The sequence below is a fragment of the Oncorhynchus kisutch genome, linkage group LG3 (genome assembly GCF_002021735.2).
Source record: "Oncorhynchus kisutch isolate 150728-3 linkage group LG3, Okis_V2, whole genome shotgun sequence".
NCBI classification, from domain to species: domain Eukaryota; kingdom Metazoa; phylum Chordata; class Actinopteri; order Salmoniformes; family Salmonidae; genus Oncorhynchus; species Oncorhynchus kisutch.
This window is the reverse complement of record NC_034176.2, coordinates 31,733,336-31,747,326: the sequence shown is the minus strand read 5'-3', so window position 1 is coordinate 31,747,326 and position 13,991 is coordinate 31,733,336. Positions and strand designations below refer to the sequence as shown.

At 42.2% G+C, this 13,991-nt stretch overlaps 1 protein-coding gene across 2 annotated transcripts in view; it reads left to right on the top strand.

Annotated features, from left to right (window-relative positions):
* Positions 1-13,893, top strand: part of LOC109880612 (coronin-1C-A) — a 71,318-nt gene extending 57,425 nt beyond the window's left edge. Inside the window, exons 6-11 of one of the 2 annotated variants that reach the window (XM_020472805.2) lie at positions 5,776-5,895; positions 6,096-6,200; positions 6,388-6,533; positions 6,983-7,040; positions 7,206-7,448; positions 10,935-13,893. In XM_020472805.2, the coding sequence (XP_020328394.2) occupies positions 5,776-5,895; positions 6,096-6,200; positions 6,388-6,533; positions 6,983-7,040; positions 7,206-7,448; positions 10,935-11,054 (792 nt within the window). In that variant the 3' untranslated portion in view covers positions 11,055-13,893. The remainder of the gene's footprint in view (positions 1-5,775; positions 5,896-6,095; positions 6,201-6,387; positions 6,534-6,982; positions 7,041-7,205; positions 7,449-10,934) is intronic. The other variant, XM_020472812.2, reaches the window with a different exon arrangement.
* Positions 13,894-13,991: the final 98 nt, after the last annotated feature.

The following is a 13,991-nucleotide window of genomic DNA, read 5'->3' as shown; positions in this document are numbered from 1 at the left end:
GGTGGGAAAAAAGTTTTTGGTCACCTACAAACAAGCAAGATTTCTGGCTCTCACAGACTTCTTCTTTAAGAGGCTCCTCTGTCCTCCACTCGTTACCTGTATTAATGGCACCTGTTTGAACTTATCAGTATAAAAGACACCTGTCCACAACCTCAAACAGTTAAGAGGCTCGCAAGACTATATATATTAGACTTGCGAGTGCGTGTATATAGTCTTGCGAGTGTGTGTATATATATGTGTGTGTGTATATATATGTATGTATATGTATATATATTTTGAGCTGTGTGTGTGTGTATATGTATATATGTATATATATTATATATATATATATATATATACACAGCTCAAAAAAATAAAGGGAACACTAAAATAACATCCTAGATCTGAATGAATGAAATATTCTTATTAAATACTTTTTCGTTACATAGTTGAATGTGCTGACAACAAAATCACACAAGTTATCAATGGAAATCAAATTTATCAACCCAGGGAGGTCTGGATTTGGAGTCACACTCAAAATTGAAGTGGAAAACCACACTACAGGCTGATCCAACTTTGATGTAATGTCCTTAAAACAAGTCAAAATGAGGCTTGGTAGTGTGTGTGGCATCCACGTGCCTGTATGACCTCCCTACAACACCTGGGCATGCTCCTGATGAGGTAGCGGATGGTCTCCTGAGGGATCTCCTCCCAGACCTGGACTAAAGCATCCGCCGACTCCTGGACAGTCTGTGGTGCAACGTGGCGTTGGTGGATGGAGCGAGACATGATGTCCCAGATGTGCTCAATTGGATTCAGGTCTGGGGAACGGGCAGGCCAGTCCATAGCATCAATGCCTTCCTCTTTCAGGAACTGCTGACACACTCCAGCCACATGAGGTCTAGCATTGTCTTGCATTAGGAGGAACCCAGGGCCAACTGCACCAGCATATGGTCTCACAAGGGGTCTGAGGATCTCTTCTCGGTACCTAATGGCAGTCAGGCTACCTCTGGCGAGCACATGGACGACTGTGCGGCCCCCCAAAGAAATGCCACCCCACCCCACACCATGACTGACCCACCGCCAAACCGGTCATGCTGGAGGATGTTGCAGGCAGCAGAACGTTCTCCACGGTGTCTCCAGACTGTCACGTCTGTCACGTGCTCAGTGTGAACCTGCTTTCATCTGTGAAGAGCACAGGGCGCCAGTGGCGAATTTGCCAATCTTGGTGTTCTCTGGCAAATGCCAAACGTCCTGCACGGTGCTGGGCTGTAAGCACAACCCCCACCTGTGGACATCGGGCCCTCATACCACCCTCATGGAGTCTGTTTCTGACCGTTTGAGCAGACACGTGCACATTTGTGGCCTGCTGGAGGTCATTTTGCAGGGCTCTGGCAGTGCTCCTCCTTGCACAAAGGCGGAGGTAGCGGCCCTGCTGCTAGGTTGTTGCCCTCCTACGGCCTCCTCCACATCTCCTGATGTACTTGCCTGTCTCCTGGTAGCGCCTGGACACTACGCTGACAGACACAGCAAACCTTCTTGCCACAGCTTGCATTGATGTGCCATCCTGGATGAGCTGCACTACCTGAGCCGTCTCATGCTACCACTAGAGTGAAAGCACCGCCAGCATTCAAAAGTGACCAAAACATCAGCCAGGAAGCATAGGAACTGAGAAGTGGCCTGTGGTCCCCACCTGCAGAACCACTCCTTTATTGGGGGTGTCTTGCTAATTGCCTAATTTCCACCTGTTGTCTATTCCATTTGCAAAACAGCATGTGAAATGTATTGTCAATCAGTGTTGCTTCCTAAGTGGACAGTTTGATTTCACAGAAGTGCGATTGACTTGGAGTTACATTGTGTTGTTTAAGTGTTCCCTTTATTTTATATATATATATATTACACACAAACACTCGCAAGACTATATATACAGAGGGGCAAAAAAGTATTGTCAGCCACCAATTGTGCAAGTTCTCCCACCTAAAAAGATGAGAGGCCCGTAATTTTCATAATAGGTACACTTCAACTATGACAGACAAAATGAGAGAGAAAAATCCAGAAAATCACATTGTAGGATTTTTAATGAATTTATTTGCAAATTATGGTGGAAAACTTTTGTTATTGACCAAATACTTATTTATCTCAATACTTTGTCATTGCCAACAAAGGGTATATAACAGAGGTCAAATGTTTTCTATAAGTCTTCACAAGGTTTTCACACACTTGCTGGTATTTTGGCCCATTCCTCCATGCAGATCTCTAGAGCAGTGATGTTTTGGGTCTGTTGCTGGGCAACACGGACATTCAACTCCCTCCAAAGATGTTCTATGGGGTTGAGATCTGGAGACTGGCTAGGCCACTCCAGGAACTTGAAATGCTTCTCATGAAGCCACTCATGCCCGGGCGGTGTGTTTTGGGTCATTGTCATGCTGAAAGACCCAGCCACGTTTCATCTTCAATGCCCTTGCTGATGGAAGGAGGTTTTCACTCAAAATATCACGATACATGTCCCCATTCTTTCCTTTACACGGATCAGTCGCCCTGGTCCCTTTGCAGAAAAACAGCCCCAAAGCATGATGTTTCCACCCCCATGCTTCACAGTAGGTATGGTGTTCTTTGGATGCAACTCAGCATTCTTTGTCCTCCAAACACGACGAGTTGAGTTTTTACCAAAAAGTTAGACTTTGGTTTCATCTGACCATATGACATTCTCCCAATCTTCTTCTGGATCATCCAAATGCTCTCTAGCAAACTTCAGACGGGCCTGGACATGTACTGGCTTAAGCAGCGGGACACGTCTGGCACTGCAGGATTTGAGTCCCTGGCGGCGTAGTGTGTTACTGATGGTAGGCTTTGTTACTTTGGTCCCATCTCTCTGCAGGTCATTCACTAGGTCCCCCCGTGTGGTTCTGGGATTGTTGCTCACCGTTCTTGTGATCATTTTGACCCCACGTGAGATCTTGCGTGGAGCCCCAGATCGAGGGAGATTATCAGTGGTCTTATATTTCCTAATAATTGCTCCCACAGTTGATTTCTTCAAACCAAGCTGCTTACCTATTGCAGATTCAGTCTTACCAGCCTGGTGCAGGTCTACAATTTTGTTTGTGGTGTCCTTTGACAGCTCTTTGGTTTTGGCCATAGTGGAGTTTGGAGTGAGACTGTTTGAGGTTGTGGACAGGTGTCTTTTATACTGATAACAAGTTCAAACAGGTGCCATTAATACAGGTAATGAGTGGAGGACAGAGGAGCCTCTTAAAGAAGAAGTCTGTGAGAGCCAGAAATCTTGCTTGTTTGTAGGTGACCAAATACTTTTTTCCCACCATAATTTGCAAATAAATTCATAAAAAATCCTACAATGTGATTTTCTGGATTTTTTTTCTTCTTATTTTGTCTGTCATAGTTGAAGTGTACCTATGATGAAAATTACAGGCCTCATCTTTTTAAGTGGGAGAACTTGCACAATTGGTGGCTGACTAAGTACTTTTTTGCCCCACTGTGTGTGTGTGTGTGTATATATGTGTGTGTGTGTGTGTGTGTGTATATATATATATATATATATATATATATATATATATATATATATATATATATATATATATATATATATATATATATATATATATATATATATATATATATATATATATATATATATATATATATATATATATATATATATATATATATATACACACATACACATACACACACACATACACACACACACACACACACACAGTGGGGCAATATATATATAATATATAATACCCAAGTAAAAATTGGAAATAGTTTTTTTTTTTTTCATACTCCAAGTTGCATGAGTTAGTGAATACTTGGATACATTTTTGAGGTGCTCGAGGGTCAATCACTTATCTCCCTTAAGTGTCAAACTTGTAGGCATCTGTAAACATCTCGTTTATCCACACGCAATATAGATAGATATACACACACTCATATACACACTCGCAAGGATATATATATATATATATCCTTGTGTGTATATACATACATACATACATACATACATACATACATAAACACGCAAGGATATATATATCCTTGCGAGTGTGTATACGAGTGTGTGTATATCTATCTATATTGCGTGTGGATAAACGAGATGTTTACAGATGCCTACAAGTTTGACACTTAAGGGAGATAAGTGATTGACCCTCGAGCACCTCAAAAATGTATCCAAGTATTCACTAACTCATGCAACCTGGAGTATGAAAAAATATATATATATTTCCAATTTTTACTTGGGTATTCAACCCTCAAAGAAACTATCTACAAACTATATTAAACAGAAATGGGAGGAGGAACTTAACATTGAAATAACTGATGAAACATGGTTGAACATATTAGAGACTCAACAAAGCTCCACCAACTCAAGGTCATGTAGAGAATTCTGTTGGAAGAATGTTATACGTTTCTTCATAACACCTAAGCTGACATCACAAACAAACTGGCTCCCTACCCCCTTGTTGGAGAGAAGGCAGGCTGTCACGGCTGAACGTATGATGTGCGCTGTAACTGCCAGATCTTTTTTGGTTCTTTTACTTTATTTGTACTTTCTTTGTGTTCCTCAATAAAAACAGTATATGTATGTGCCTGTTTTTTATTTTTTACTAACACTAATCATATGCAGCTGCTAATGTGTTCTATATTTGACTCTTATGTATCCTGATACCTAGCCACTATACCCTGCCTTCATGTACATACAGTATCTACCTCAGATACTTTGTTCCCCTGCACATTGATCTGGTACTTCCTGTAGATGGCTCCATTCTTGTTTTATTCCTTGTTACTATTTTTCATTGTTATTCTATATGTTTTACTCTGCATTGTTGGGAAGGGCTCGGAAGCAAGCATTTCACCGTGAAGTCTAAAACCGTTGTATTCGGAGCAGGTGACAAATAACATTTCAATTCAAATCAAAAAGGTTATCAATCTCAACGGTTTATTTTTCAGTGATGTTGGGGAAATCAGGTCCAAAAAGTCATTTTCCGAGCACTTCTTCTATTATGGGCAAATTATGTATGGAAGGTTTAGTTCAAATCAAAAGGGGTGCTAGAGTTGTGATGACTGTTCTGATGTATGAAGCCATAGACTTGATATGTCCGGTTCATGCAGTTATTCGCAAGTGCAAGTTTTTATATTTTTGCATTAGTGCAGCATAAACATTTTAGAATATTGGTCCACAGGACTGCAATCATTTTTCTAGGGAAACTGGAAGGAGTTGGTCGGGAAGTCCCGAGATACCGCTTACCAGTATTCAACTCTACCACTGACAGGACTTTTCACGAACAAACCTGCTGCTCTATAGGGTGGTCAAATTCCAGCTTTTCCTGAAATCCCGTTTGGAATATTCCTGGAATCAGGACGGAATAAGTAGGAAATCCGGGAATCCTCCTCCTGGGAATTCTGATAAACCTGGACATTTTGGGAAAATTACTTGAATTTTACAACCTTACTAATGTTTCCACTCAGGCAAAACCTTTTGCGGTGGTGTTCCTGAAGGTTGTTGATGCGAACTAGACACTTTCAAAATGCACTCATTAAAAATAGCCTCCATCTTGCTAGCTACTATTTTGTGTTGTAATGTGGGTAAGAAGTGGGTACAGTGACGTCTTTCCGTTTTATTATAGTATGTGCTGACGTGTATGCTGGAACATTGGAAACGTGGGAGGCGACCCATCTGCCTAGGGAGACTACTCTTTTCCTAATTTGAAAGGGATCTCTTTGAGGAGATGATTTAGGATGTACCCCCAGTATGTTGACTGTTGACCCTCTGTGTCACAGGAGAAGGAGAAGGCACACGAGGGGGCGCGGCCCATGAGGGCCATCTTCCTGTCGGACGGGAACGTGTTCACCACAGGCTTTAGCCGTATGAGTGAGAGACAGCTAGCCCTGTGGAACCCGGTGGGTCACCTCGTCCTCCTCACCATCACTACTCCTGGGCTTTGTCCCAAATGACACTGTATTCCCTTTATAGTGGACTACTTTTGACCAGGGCCCATAGGGGCACTATATGGGGAATAGGGTGGCATTTGTGACGCAGCCCTGATTTTAAAGATTTTATTGCACTGCTCAGTAACTGACTGTCGATGTTCCATTTACAGCAAGCCATGGATGAGGCGATCTCAGTGCATGAGATGGACACCAGCAATGGAGTCCTCTTGCCCTTCTATGACCCAGATACCTCTGTGGTTTATCTGTGTGGTAAGGTGAGTGGAGTTTTTTCCGGCAAATGTTACATACACATCCAGTTGATCTGCTGTGCATGTAACTTACAACAGGTCTCTGATCCATGAAGTTAGGCATGATGAATTGTTAGCTGTAAAGGCATTACTAAAACGTTGTACTGTTCCAAACACTAAAACACTAAAGTTACCTTGTTTCTGTGGTTTGTAGGGTGACAGCAGCATTCGCTACTTTGAGATCACGGACGAAGCCCCGTTTGTCCACTACCTCAGCACCTTCACCACCAAGGAGCCCCAGAGGGGAATGGGATACATGCCCAAGAGAGGCCTGGACGTCAACAAGTGTGAGATCGCCAGGTACGGCTCGCTGGATAAGGAAACGGATCAGCCATTTTAGGGCTGCTCATCTGGTTATTATGCTTTTGATGGGCACACCCCTGATTCATTTCAGCAATGTCTAGTTGAACCAGGTGTTTTGGTGCTTGGCTGGGTCTATGATGAGGGTCTAAGAGGAAGACATGACTTGTGATGTGAAGCTATTGGCCAGCTATGTCCACCAGGAGGCAGCACAGAACCAGATGTTGAAGGGGAGCGCTCTCGTCTGTGTTTACCTCAGGCCCTGCCAATCAGAATCATGTACCATGCCTTTATACAGCTCCATGTTTACTGAGGCTGCCCTGAGAGTATTGCCAGTGTCATGGAAGTAGAAGTGCATTCGGCTGGGCTGCGGTGTGTGAAAGAATATTAGACAGTAGGTCTGTTATGTGATGTTGTGGATAATATGCTGCTTTGACCTATGTTGACAGGTTTTATAAACTGCACGAAAGGAAGTGTGAACCGATCATCATGACTGTGCCAAGAAAGGTGAGCTTCTTCATTCTGATCTAGAGACACTCAATATACGAATGATTTCAACAATCAATGCCACATTTAACGCCAACTCTGTTTTGAGGCCAGGCTCTATTATATGCATTTGGTCCAGTGTTCTCTAACAGCTGTCTCTATACCCTTCTTTCTCTCTCCCTGCAGTCTGACCTGTTCCAGGACGACCTGTACCCAGACACGGCAGGACCAGACTGTGCCATTGAGGCGGAGGATTGGTTCGAGGGGAGGAACGGCGAGCCCATCCTCATTTCCTTGAAGAACGGTTACGTCCCTGGCAAGAACCGCGACCTCAAGGTGGTCAAGAAGAACATCCTGGACAACAAGCTGAGCAAGAATGCGGAGAACACGGGCACAGTCAACAAGTCTGCCTCATCCACTCCATCCATAGTGAGTACTGCTGTCTCTTTCTCTCTTGGGAGGACTCTGCCTGGGTTGTATGCTAGAGACTGTTACAAGCTTGTGTGCATACAATTCAGTGAACAAAGTACTACTCACAGAAGAATATCCTGGCATCTGGTGTGTGTAATGTGAGTGAAAGTTGACACCAGACTGGATCAGTATACCAACACTACAGTAAGTATGATTACAGTGCTTTCTCAGGACTAGTCAGATGATCACCATGCCTACCCTGTCCTTCACCACTGAAACGTAGTCATTAATGGCCTTTAGTTCAGCCCTGGCCTTGGCACATTGCAGCTAGGAACATAGAAGGCTCTATTCTAACAAACCTAATGCCAGTGGTGGGAAAAATACCCAATTGTCATACTTGAGCAAAAGTAAAAATACCTTAATAGGAAATGACTCAAGTGAAAGTAAATGAGAACTTGTTCTCAACTAGCCTACCTGGTTAAATAAAGGTGTTCTCAACTAGCCTACCTGGTTAAATAAAGGTGTTCTCAACTAGCCTACCTGGTTAAATAAAGGTGTTCTCAACTAGCCTACCTGGTTAAATAAAGGTGTTCTCAACTAGCCTACCTGGTTAAATAAAGGTGTTCTCAACTAGCCTACCTGGTTAAATAAAGGTGTTCTCAACTAGCCTACCTGGTTAAATAAAGGTGTTCTCAACTAGCCTACCTGGTTAAATAAAGGTGTTCTCAACTAGCCTACCTGGTTAAATAAAGGTGTTCTCAACTAGCCTACCTGGTTAAATAAAGGTGTTCTCAACTAGCCTACCTGGTTAAATAAAGGTGTTCTCAACTAGCCTACCTGGTTAAATAAAGGTGTTCTCAACTAGCCTACCTGGTTAAATAAAGGTGTTCTCAACTAGCCTACCTGGTTAAATAAAGGTGTTCTCAACTAGCCTACCTGGTTAAATAAAGGTGTTCTCAACTAGCCTACCTGGTTAAATAAAGGTGTTCTCAACTAGCCTACCTGGTTAAATAAAGGTGAAATAATACAAATAAAAGTCACCCCAGTAAAAACTACTTGAGTAAAAGTATTTGTTTACAAGTATACTTAAGTATCAAGGGTAAATGGAATTGCAAAAATGTACTTTAATATCAAAAGTATAATCATTTCAAATTCCTTATTAAGCAAACCAGATGGCACAATAGTTTTTTATTTGTGGATAGCCAGGGGCACACTCCATCCCTCAGATCATTCTGAATCAAAGCATTTGTGTTCAGTGAGTTCGCCGGTAGTAGAGATGATCAGGGATGTTCTCTTGGTAAGTGTGTGAATTGGACCTTTTCTGTCCTGCTAAGCATTCAAAATGTAATGAGTACTTTTGGGTGTCAGGAAAAATGTATGGAGTAAAAAGTACCTCTTTTTTTGGTTTGGATGAATAAGGGCTGGGTTTGGATGAATAAGGGCTGGGTTTGGATGAATAAGGGCTGGGTTTGGATGAATAAGGGCTGGGTTTTGATGAATAAACAAGTTATAGGTGTGTCGAATCTTGGCCCCTCACTGGCAAATCAGAGCGTGTTCCATGGCTAAATAGTGTGGTTGCTTCAAGTTGTGTATTTGTGTTTTTTTTTAAAGTATTGCCTGAGAATCAACTCAAATTACAATGTTAGTCCATTTACAGTTTGCTGAACAGCTTACAGAAACAAAATAACAATGTAGACCTATCCCATCTAAATATGTTAAATTGAACCTGTTTGCAGTCCACATTGTTCTAAGTAATTGCGTAGCTTCAATGTGGAAATAAATGCATAGAATAGTGTCAATTGCATTATGGCTAAGCATGGATGTGCCAAATGTTGTCAATAAGCAAGATTAAATTCACTAAAAAGAGCAAATAATTTGAAACATTTTGTTTAGAATTTGAAACGACTTGTTTTTAAATACACTAACAGGCACCATAATTGCTTTCCATGGTCATATAATATTAAAACAATGCAGACTATGGAGGGTTTTACACACATCCAAACTTCTCACAGTAGCTGGACAAAGATCCAATATAAAGAGAAAGGAAGAATGTCCACTCATCTTTATAATGCTCCCAAATATGCCTGTTTTATGAACATGATCACAACCATCTTGGAGGTCAGATCGCATTCACACATCTCCAGAAGTTGCATCACAACGCGCCACAGACGTTGTCACCATAATTCCAGGCAGGTGAATCAACAGTGTTGTAATTTCATTTTATGAAAAACAAGCGATCATTTTTTGTTTATTTTTGTAAACAACAATGAATAAATGTAAGATGTAATGATGTCATAAAATCGCCAGGATGAGCAAGACAGCTGTTGAATCTGCCTTCACTAAAGTAGGCTTAAGGGAGGGCTTGGCTTTTTGAACAAATGAAATGGAAAACAAGCCATTTTTACAGCTTACAGAAAAAAGTAGAAATTCTCCTCTCTTTTCGTGAGGGGCATGGACACACAGCCTACATCATGGGCGGGACCGGCATGGCAAAAATGTGGGCCTGCCTACAATGCATAGATAAAAGGGAATGTCAGCTCACCGTTTTACTCTTAACAAACTTGATATTTGAATAAAGCTTTGGTGACTAAGATTTATTTCCAAGCGGTCTCAGGAGCCAAACCCTTTATCGACATCTTGACTTTTTCGCGATTGCATTGGGCAGACAAAGAAAAAGCCTTCATTGAGAGGGGAGGCTGTACTTGGTTTATAATCAAATAAAACAAAATGGTGTTAAACAGGCACCAGAAGCACAGTAAGATACTCTTGTTCATATGGGCAGTGTGCGTCACGGCTGGATAGGCTGTGTTTGCACGGTCACACTGCATTCCTGCTAACACCAGCTTTTGGTTGGTCCTAAATATCCTTATCAGCGCTGCCTGAAATGAGCATTGTGGATCATTTCTACCCCATCCATCTGAGTGAGCAGGGAGCTGATAGAAGACCGGTGAATTGCTGAACATGGCTTTAGGGCTGGAAAATGCCAACTAACATGCGTTTGACACTAGCGCTGCCTTAACGCCAGATGAAAATGAACTCTGTGGGCTCTATGTTGGCAGGGTGTGATTTAGAAGGGGGCGGCTGCCTGACTTCACAAGGTGGTTACTAGAAGTCGCCCCCCCGCCCAGAGGCAGAGTGCTCTGGGCGTCCTGCCCTACCTCGTCCACAACACAGACGCCCGCGTGGGACCCAGCCCTGGCCTCAGCTTCTATCTGCAGCTCTGGCCTGTAATCATAGCAGACTGGGCAGGCACGCCATGTTAACCTCCAGGGTGCCACAGGGTACTAGAGCCCTGCCTACAGCATAGCCTGCCTGCAGAGCAGACGGCAGGGATAGACTCTGATGTGAGGATTTAATAAGGATCTGGGGAAATTCAGTGGCTATAAACAGTGTATGTTGGTTTTTAGATGACAATGTACCAAACCTAACTGGGGGGGGGGGAACTGGCACAAACCTCTCCAGAAAGGGTATCTTATGTCTTGCTCCTTTCTCTGTATTCCTCAGAAAAATGAAGGCAAGCTGGAAGAGATCTTGAAAGAAATCAAATCTCTCAAGGACCTGGTCAGCAGTCAGGAGAAGAGAATCATCCAACTCGAGGAGCAGATGTCCAAGATTGCCATTTAAGGACCCTCCCCTCGCCCCGCCACAATTCAGGACGATCCGTTGGCTGGGAGGTGGGCGGGACACGTCACTGGCAATCTAGATGAGTGTTCCGCCTGAAACCTGCCTAGTAACGATCCCAAGCAACATTCCGAGATTAACTTTTTTTCTTAGCCAGCCCCTAACCCTCAGATAAAACAGATGAAATATGGCAAACCATTCCTTTTAATAAGCGGCAGTTTAGTTTTGTTTGTATGAAAATTCTTCCATATTCCTTTTAAGATTGTGACCAAGAGAATTCCAATGTGAACAGTTCCTATGTTTTTATATGTAGGTATCAGTATTTTGTCTCCCCAATACCCCAACTTCTTATCTTGCCAAATTTTTAAGCAGTTTTGTTTACACACCACCTTGACAGTATCTTTATTCTTTTGTTTTCACTTAGTTTTCTGGGAAGATTCCAAATCGGAACTATAAGGGACAATGCAATACGCTGGTAATGCAAGGAGTGGGGTTTCAACAATCCATCAAATACTGTAAAAGACATCAATGAGAAACTGACTGACCACTAAACACGCAGAGAAATTGATCCTGATGTATCATAGAGCGTTTAGATATCAAAGACAACAGAAGGACTGAGGTATACAAGTGGTGACATGATTCATGCTGTAAGTGTTGTGTGAAAGGTTGCCTTTTGTCTTTTTCCTGAAGCTCAACCCTTACCCTCCCCTCTTAGTGGACTACATCGTAACGGGGACCACTGTCTACACTTGCTAACATCGCCTGACCAGAGTTAATGCATGCAATAGATATTCTACTCGAGAAATTCTCCATCTTTGGTCTCTAGCTTGTCTTACTAAGCAAGCAGCAAACAGTCCTTTCATATAATTTGATACCTTCTATAACGTATGTATGCATCTATCGCAGTAAACAACTTGAACAACGTTTTCATCATCTCCATCTATTTTGTGTCACAGGAACAGAAAGGGTATTAGTGAACTAGATAAAAATGACAGGTTAGATGTCATCTGTACTTCTCGTAGCCTTTAGATTTCACCTTAAACAGGTTTCTTGTTTGGAGTTTACAATGCACATGCCCCAATCCAAAAATCCTTTTCAATCATTTCGGTGACCACTGTGATCAACATCGTTAGTTCCAGTCTTATGAAACAGAAATTTGTCAGTATGTCCCCCCTCCCTCTGGCCCTGTGACACAGATGGTATGTATGTACTGTAAGCTCTGCACTGTAAGTCACAGTGCTACTGACTCATGACATGCAGTCACCTGGGGTGCTTCTTTTGTACAGGTTTGTGTGGCAATGACCTGTGTGCTGCCTAGAGAAGGACCAATGGAATTGTGGGTTATGTCGCTGGTTAACATTTCCACATGCTTTCAGTAGTATATCAGACTTGTTCTGCCTCTTGAGGTGTTTGTGTCGTTTGTGCAGTCATAAACCCCAATGTTGAACCATGCCCTTGTGTTCAGGGTCCGTGTGCTAGGATGCTCACTATTCACCATCTCATTGGCCCATATCCGTACAGCCGACCAGAGTGAGTGACAGGTGTGTCTGAAACTAAAACAATTTGATCCTGCTTTGAACCTCTGTTGGTTGACAACGGACGACAAGATGTGACGTGGAGAGGCAAGGCTTTCAGGATGTGCGAATATGTGCCTCGTATTACTTTGGCCTTGTTGGAGTTTTTTGTTTCCCCAGATAGGGAATGTGAGAGGGATTTTGGATATTAAATGGATTCACCGTAGGGTGTGACCAAGGTTCTGGCCTATGATAACAGAATTAGATGGTGTGGTGGTGATGATAGTAATTTAAATACTGTATGTTTTAGTCTTGCTTCCTTCTCCGGCTCTCCCATTGCAGATATCCCACTGTACTTCCTTAGCAGAATTTTAAATAGCTACCCTTAAATACTCTGTCACATCACTAGAGAATCAGAGGAACAAGGAGTCGTTTGGATCATCTGAATATTTGATGGTGTTGCCAACTGCGATAATACAGTAGGTTCTGTTGTCATGCTATTTTTGTTTATTTTCCAGGCGGGGTGGGTTAAGGTTCAATATTAGCCTTTAAAGTTTGTTACCACTGAATAGATCAGAAAGTGCCGAAGAGGTGTGCACAGGAAGTGCTTATGGAAGACAGGGTTTGAGAATGGTGTGAGTTATTTAGCAGGATAGGGAGTGAATGGGCTGCCTGAGTGGCTAGAAAGCACTGAGAAATGTACGTTTTCATCAATCCATCTTTGAATCCAAGTATCTAAGATTATAACCATGGATGCAATTGGACACAGCGATATGGATTGGCCAGGGCCAGGGGTGGTTGTCTTGGGTCTTGTGTCCTGTATGTACATCAGTTCTTCTCCTGGGCCTCCTTGGACCACTCAAGGCAGTGAGAGCTGTGATGTTTGGTATATTAGTGAATAGCGATTCAAAGGGACACGGTAGGTTGGTGAAATATGTAGAGATGTATGTGATGTTTTGAAATAAAGGCCTAGAATATGATTGAAAGCTTTGTAAATAACATGACCATGTAATTGTATTTTTCTTTGTACTTTTTCTTATTCATTTGTTTTGTTTTTGAGCTGAAAGAGGGTGTTTGTTTATGGTGGGTTTTAAATGTTTCCTCCTGTCTGCGTTCCCTGCCCTTGCCATAATGCATCATGACAGAACAGAATCTCCATTCTGTCACCGGTATTATAGATACAAAAAGAGCTAAATGAATTACAGAAGAAAAACGAACAAGAATTCAGCCTCTTGTGGAGGTCTGTTCAACATTTTTGTTAATTTCTCCTGCTTCATGTATCAACAACTCATTGATTATCAGAAAAATGAATAAAGAAATGAAAAGTTTGTCATCTGGTGTCGAGTTCATGGGTGAGGACTGCAAGAAACAAACGTGACTTGGCCATCTTCAAACAAGAAATATCTGAGATATGCCAAGGTATTTA